The following is a 6246-nucleotide window of genomic DNA, read 5'->3' as shown; positions in this document are numbered from 1 at the left end:
CTGATTTTGAAACGGAAAGGTTTTCGTGCTTTCTTTGTCTTGGGTTGTAATTTTTTCGGCCAATACATTTTCCACCACAGGTTTGTCTCTTTAGATATGTTGACTTTATCTGGTGCCATGCCAATCGTTATATGGAAGGTCTTATTGTAGCTGTTAGCAAAATTCTGTAAGTTATCCACATAGTCATATGACTGCTTACTGGTGATAAATCTCATGATTTTTGATTTAATAGTTTTGATAACTCTTTCAACGTAATTAGCTTTGATTTCTGTATTTTGTGCAAATAAATGTTGGATATTTCTCTGTTTGAGGTGAGATTCTACTAATCTTGATCTGAATTCTTGTCCTTTATCTGTTCTTATTCTGTTTGGTGATCTTCCTTCTGATAAAACATGTTTTAAAGCATTCGCCACGGATTCGCCTTTCTTATTCTTTAGAGGTCTTAGCCATACATATTTAGAGAATATGTCAATCACCACCAATATGAAATTATATCCACTGTTAAATTTCGAAAATTTAGACATGTCCATCAAATCGACATCCCATTGGTCGTCTATTCCAATAACGATAACTCTGTTCCGCTTAAACGACCTTTTTAATGGTCTTTGTAAACTGTATGGTTCCTGTCGTTGTAGCCATTTTCTTATTTTATATTTACTGAGAACGAATTTTCCATCTGTTCGAACAAATCTGTACAGTTTATCAGGCCCTGCAAAACTCGCTGGGTTAGCTGGATTGTAATAAATATTCCTCAAGTACTTTTCCCAAGAGGCCATCTTTACACATGGAATGATGACTATAGAATAATATACAGAGTACAACGTTCTCATATTTATATAGTTGAGCTTTCATCGTCTTCATCCTCCTCCTCCTCCTCTTCCTCTTCATCGTCATCAATGCTATTTTCACTTTCAGAACCATCAATATTTGTTTCGTTATCAATAGCTTCATCTAGAAAACTTTCCAACATAGGTTTATATTTTCTGATGGCTACTTTAATGGCTCTCTCGTAGTCCATGCCATCGTTAACTAATTCTGTAATCATTTTCATGACTTTGCCATGCAGTTTACCATTTTGCAACTGTAGTAAATACTCAATTAAACTACTATATCTGGACAAAAACTGACCCATATACTCGTCTTTTAGTTTGCGATTAGCCTTACTCATGGCGTGGCCTTCTTTCATGTCACCATTCATGTATTTATCAACTTTTTCTTCCCATATATCTGCATTTGCCTCTCTGGCAAGTTCAGCTAATTTTATAAAAAGCCATATCTTCTCCATCTTCTATATCAATTTCGTTTACACGAGACTTCTTCGAGGGTATATCTTCATCTGTTCACTTTGAAATGATTCTTCAAACTGAGGTGGTTCTAGTTCTTTTCTGCTGATATACTCTTCAGAAACACCTCCACCAATCATATTCTTGTTTTCAAATATATAAAGTTTTAGTCTGTCGTTTTCCGGTGTATTCTGTTTCAAATCAATGAATAGACTCCCATATGGTCGTTGTGTCCCCTCTTTGTACTTATTCATGAATTTCTTCGGGTTATTAGGATACATCTGTCTAGCAAATATGGCTGGCCCAACTTGATCACGTGGGTTTTTGAATAAAACTATATACTGGCTATTGATGCTCATGGTTCGACTCTCCTTTCCCTTCGAGAATGCGGTGGAGGTGGTGGTGGAGGCAGTGGTGGAGGCGGTGTTGGTGGTGGTGGAGGCGGTGGAGGTGGAGGTGGATATGCATGACCGCTCAGTGGATATGACTGATTGGTTTCATGTGTTTTCCTATAATGTCTCAACATAGCATCTTTTCTCGAAAATTCTATACCACATTCTGGACAGGTTGTATACATCTTTGAGAGCTCTTTAAACACGTCCGCCTCCTTCAAATGATAGACGTAGCGTGATTAAAATATTGATTTTCATCCTAATTATATTCTCCAATGTCCATAGGCCAAACTTTGTATCCCATCATCTAGTAAGTATCTTTTATCATCATAAGGGGATAAGCCCAGTTTGTTGATTGATATATTATATAACGTATGGTCATATGAACGGATCTGTGTCATGGTAGACATGTGGATTTCTTTGTTGAATAAACTTTGTTTATAATGTTCGTGTCTTGTGTCATGTTTGATCACACTCTTCTTTATACCCTTCGCTGTCTTCTTCTCGTGTAGTGTTTTATTCTCTTCATATATCAATGAGTACATCTTTGACTTGAGACCAACAAATTCCTGTATGGGAATACCATGTGTTTCGTCCTTCATCTTTCCTAACACCTTTTTATTTAAAGTGCTATAAAGGCGGTGTTCAGGGTAATACTCTGACGTATCAAACAAGTTTTTGTCCTCCATCATATCTTGTTATATATCATCAGTGTTGATGTTGTAGCACAGCGAGTCAGTGTCCGTAAACAAGAGTGTTGCTTTAGATCCATATTTATCCTTTATGTAATTATAATGGAAATCGTACATAAGTGTCTTTGACAAATCGAGTATAGCGAATCCCACGTAGATAGGTCTGTTTAAGTATAATCGTTGTTTCAGCATGTGAACAGCCACCAAATCGTCGTTGAATATTTTGAAGGCATGAAATGTTGGTTTACTAATTAATTTTCTGGCCTTTGATTGGTCATTCAAAAGTTTTATATCTGTTCTCTTCCTTAAATTTTCCATCGTCTTTCCAAAGGCTGCATTATTCATGAGTTTGAAAAAGTCCTTTTCGAACTCATTTGTTGCAAGCTTTCTCTTCTCTGTGTTGAAATCAATATATGTCTTTAGCCAAGGTCGTTGTTCAAATGTCATGATTCTATGGATCTTTGTTAGTTTCATTCCAAGTGATAAGTAAAGTTTTAAATTTCTGTAATGTACCACGTATTTTTGCTTTGGATGTAAATTTGGTATCATTTTTCTGTCGAAGTTCCTTTTAAGCTTAAATCGTCCAATAGTTTTTTCGCATAGGGTGATAACATATCATTTGTGACCTTCAATTTTTCTGGAGCAAGTGGATATTCGTTGTGGTCGTCGTGTAGTTCTCTTGGATATTCTAAGTCCACTTCTAATCTATAACCATTTTCACTGTCGTCTGCAATGTCACTTATATGAAGGTTTTCAATTTAAGAATCGTTCATCCATCTGAAACCTTCAACTGGAAGTGCCTGTGACATGGCCCATCCGTATAAATTGTTGGCATCTAGGTACATCACGTGATTAATGGGTTGATTTGGATCGTAGCTTGGTACATGTTTATTGTTAGCTTTAGCATGGCGATGGGATATCATTGATATTCCACCTCGTAAACCTTTCTCTATAAACAAATGCATGTCTATGTCAGTGAGTAATTCTAACTTGACACCTGTCATTTTCAAGGCAGCTTGCCAGGCTAAACCGGGTGAAGTATAAAAATGTGCAGCATCCAGTCCATAGTAGTTGAGACAGATCTCCCTGAAATTTTCAAAGACGTCGGCTAATGCAAGAACATCTGATAGTACGTATAGATCGTGGTACTGTCCGAGAATCTGTATGTTAAACAATTGCCATACGTGTTGTGCATGTGCATAGTCCAGTGTGGTTATACCTTCTCCCGATAATGTACTGTAAAAAGATTCAATCTGTGGTAGTTGAGATTCTAAAAACTTTGCCTCGGAATCAAAGTACTCGTATGGGTATACTTGTTTACGCAGAAGTAGGCTTATCCGTTCTTCTCCAAAGTGGCTTGTCATGTGTCTAAATTTACTCGAACCTTCTTTTGCAAGGTTTTCCACAAGTTTTTGTAATGAGGAAGACATAAACTGGAGCGAGTCTATAAAGTCCATACATCCCAATGAAAAAGAAATATACTTTTCCATATTATTAGCGATACAATTCAGCAGCTTTCCATCAACTTTTCCAATAGCTTGCATAATCAAATGACTATCATATCCCCGAAGGTTATGAAATACCACTGGGATTCGACCTGTAAACTTATAATTGATATTACAGTCGTTATGAGCCGCCCCTCGGAATTTTCCGGTCACGTGACAATGATCTCGAACTCTAATGTCTGCTAGTTCTTTTTTACATATGTGACAAAGAGTTGCGTTCTTAAACGATTGCTCATCAATCCCACTCATGATCATGGGCTCGCAATGTTTAAATCGCTGTTCTATTTCTTCCTGTTCATTTACCATACACTCCACAAATTTATCGACAGCATCTGCACCCCGATATACTACTGGTTCATTTGACGTTTCAGGTGTCAGACCCACCACTTTGTATGCAAAGCCACATGGTATGTGTTTTGTAGTCTTTTTCGTCTTCTGACCACATTTGATGCTACCAACAATAGGTTCTTGAAGACATTCAAATGCTGCATATATGATATATGGTACCTTGAGCTGTTTCCGAATATCTTTGTAATGTAACCACTTATTGTCTTCAGTAGGAAGTTCGATTTTCTGTGGTCCGTAGGTCTGGCAGTTTGGTAGATGGTTGTTTAATATTCTTTCTTTTGTAAATCCATGCAAGCAGTATGGACAGTAAAAATGCTTATGTTCAGAAGACTTTTGATCGCCCAATAATCGATTAAGATTTTTAATCCAACAGAAATGTGACTTCTTGTTGTCCGATATTATGAGTAGATTAACATATTGTTCAAATCGATGTTTTGAAATATGTATAGGGAATACTTCGCCTTTGTTAAACCCAAACACGTTAAGAGATATTTCATTCTGCTTTTCGAACTTTGGTATGTCGGCTAATTTCACAGGAAACATGATGTTATCAAAGTTTAAGCTTGAAGTGTGTTCCTTGTATTTCCAAACTCGCTCTGCGTGACATTTCGCTGGGTAAATTGCTGCCAAAATCGACCATATGAAACATTTGCTGTCTTTGTTTTTCACATTGACTATTGCATGTTTAGATCTAAGTTTGATTGGAAGTGGAATATAACTTGAGCCTTTTAGTGGTCTGTTACGTGCCATGTGTATTGTAAGATCTACCACTTTATCTACCGTCCAATTACTCCCTTGTCGCTGATATTCAATGAAAGATGTATACATCTTTTTGATAGATTCCTTTAATCCGGCATCGATATCCTCCAATTTTAAACTGGTCTGGCATTTTCCCCGGAAATGTGGCTCTGCAGTTTCTATGGCATCTTCTTTTCGTCTGCTCATTTTAACCTTCATGGATAGATACCACTTCAATCCACCTCTTTCTTTAATTTTACGCTTGATGACATTTTTAACATCATCATACTGGCTTTTTAGGAATGACATTGGATCAAATTTGTTCAATCCTTTTGCATCGATCGTATGTGTTTCAACGGTTCCATTGAGCGCTTTGAAGTTGCATGGATCCGTCTTTTCATTTGTTTCTGTACTAGTCATAGTAACACCAGCACCATTTTGGACTGGTTGTTTATCTTGGTTTCGCTTATGGCGTTGGTAGTTGTCTTTTCTTGAAAATACCACATCGCAGGTGGGGCAATGCCATTTCGTTCCAGTATGAACCGATCTCTTATGGCGCATCAAACTCTCTTAATGAGAAAACGATGTTCCGCATACATCACATTTAATTGGAGATTTTGCCATCTTTATTTTTTTCGATGCTGGTTCCATCTTTTTTTTTCTTTCTGAAAAGTGAAAGTGTGTTCAATATTGTTAAATCATTTTTATTTTTATTATTCATCATAATATGATACGGACATGCAACCAGTTATTATTCATATCAAAGGAGCCTATCGCCACTGGTACTCGCCCACGGGTCGGAAAAACGACTCCTCAGTCTACCGACCGTATGGGTTCCCAGTCTTGATACTGATATGAATAACGATCTGATTGATATTCAAGAATGTTTGACTAAGGCTTTCGCCAAAGTAGTCGCCGCCCGTCAACATTTCCATCACTGGAAACAGAGCTGCTCTCGCAGTTAAGCAAGACTGCAAAGGTTTTGGTCGGAGAGGTCTTCCTGACTATAGCGGGGCATGTCACATGACACTTCCTCTCCATTGTTAGCTAAATGACACTGCCCTAAGTCAGTACACCTTACCAGTGCAGGAGACGACTTCAAACTTTCGAGAACTCAAAATTAAAGTACAACCTCCCCCTTTTTTCCCCATTATTTTGAAAATAAGCATAAGTCTATTCCATTTATTTGTTATTCGTTAAATTAGTTGGTAAAAACAAAATTATCAAGAAAACTTTAATTTATATCATACATTCCTTTACTATTAAACGTTAAAAGTTGTTTAAAATA

General features: G+C 37.1%; 1 protein-coding gene across 1 annotated transcript; it reads right to left on the bottom strand.

The window, feature by feature from the left end:
• Window positions 1-3125: 3125 nt before the first annotated feature.
• Window positions 3126-5378, bottom strand: LOC139484123 (uncharacterized). Its single transcript, XM_071267851.1, has one exon. It carries the CDS (start codon window positions 5376-5378, stop codon window positions 3126-3128), a length of 2253 nt encoding a protein of 750 aa, XP_071123952.1.
• Between the last annotated feature and the right edge of the window lie 868 nt (window positions 5379-6246).

Source organism: Mytilus edulis, chromosome 8, assembly GCF_963676685.1.
Source record: "Mytilus edulis chromosome 8, xbMytEdul2.2, whole genome shotgun sequence".
In the NCBI taxonomy this organism is placed as follows: Eukaryota; Metazoa; Mollusca; class Bivalvia; order Mytilida; family Mytilidae; genus Mytilus; species Mytilus edulis.
Note: the sequence above shows the minus strand (reverse complement) of the source record. Positions and strands in the feature narration are given on the sequence as shown.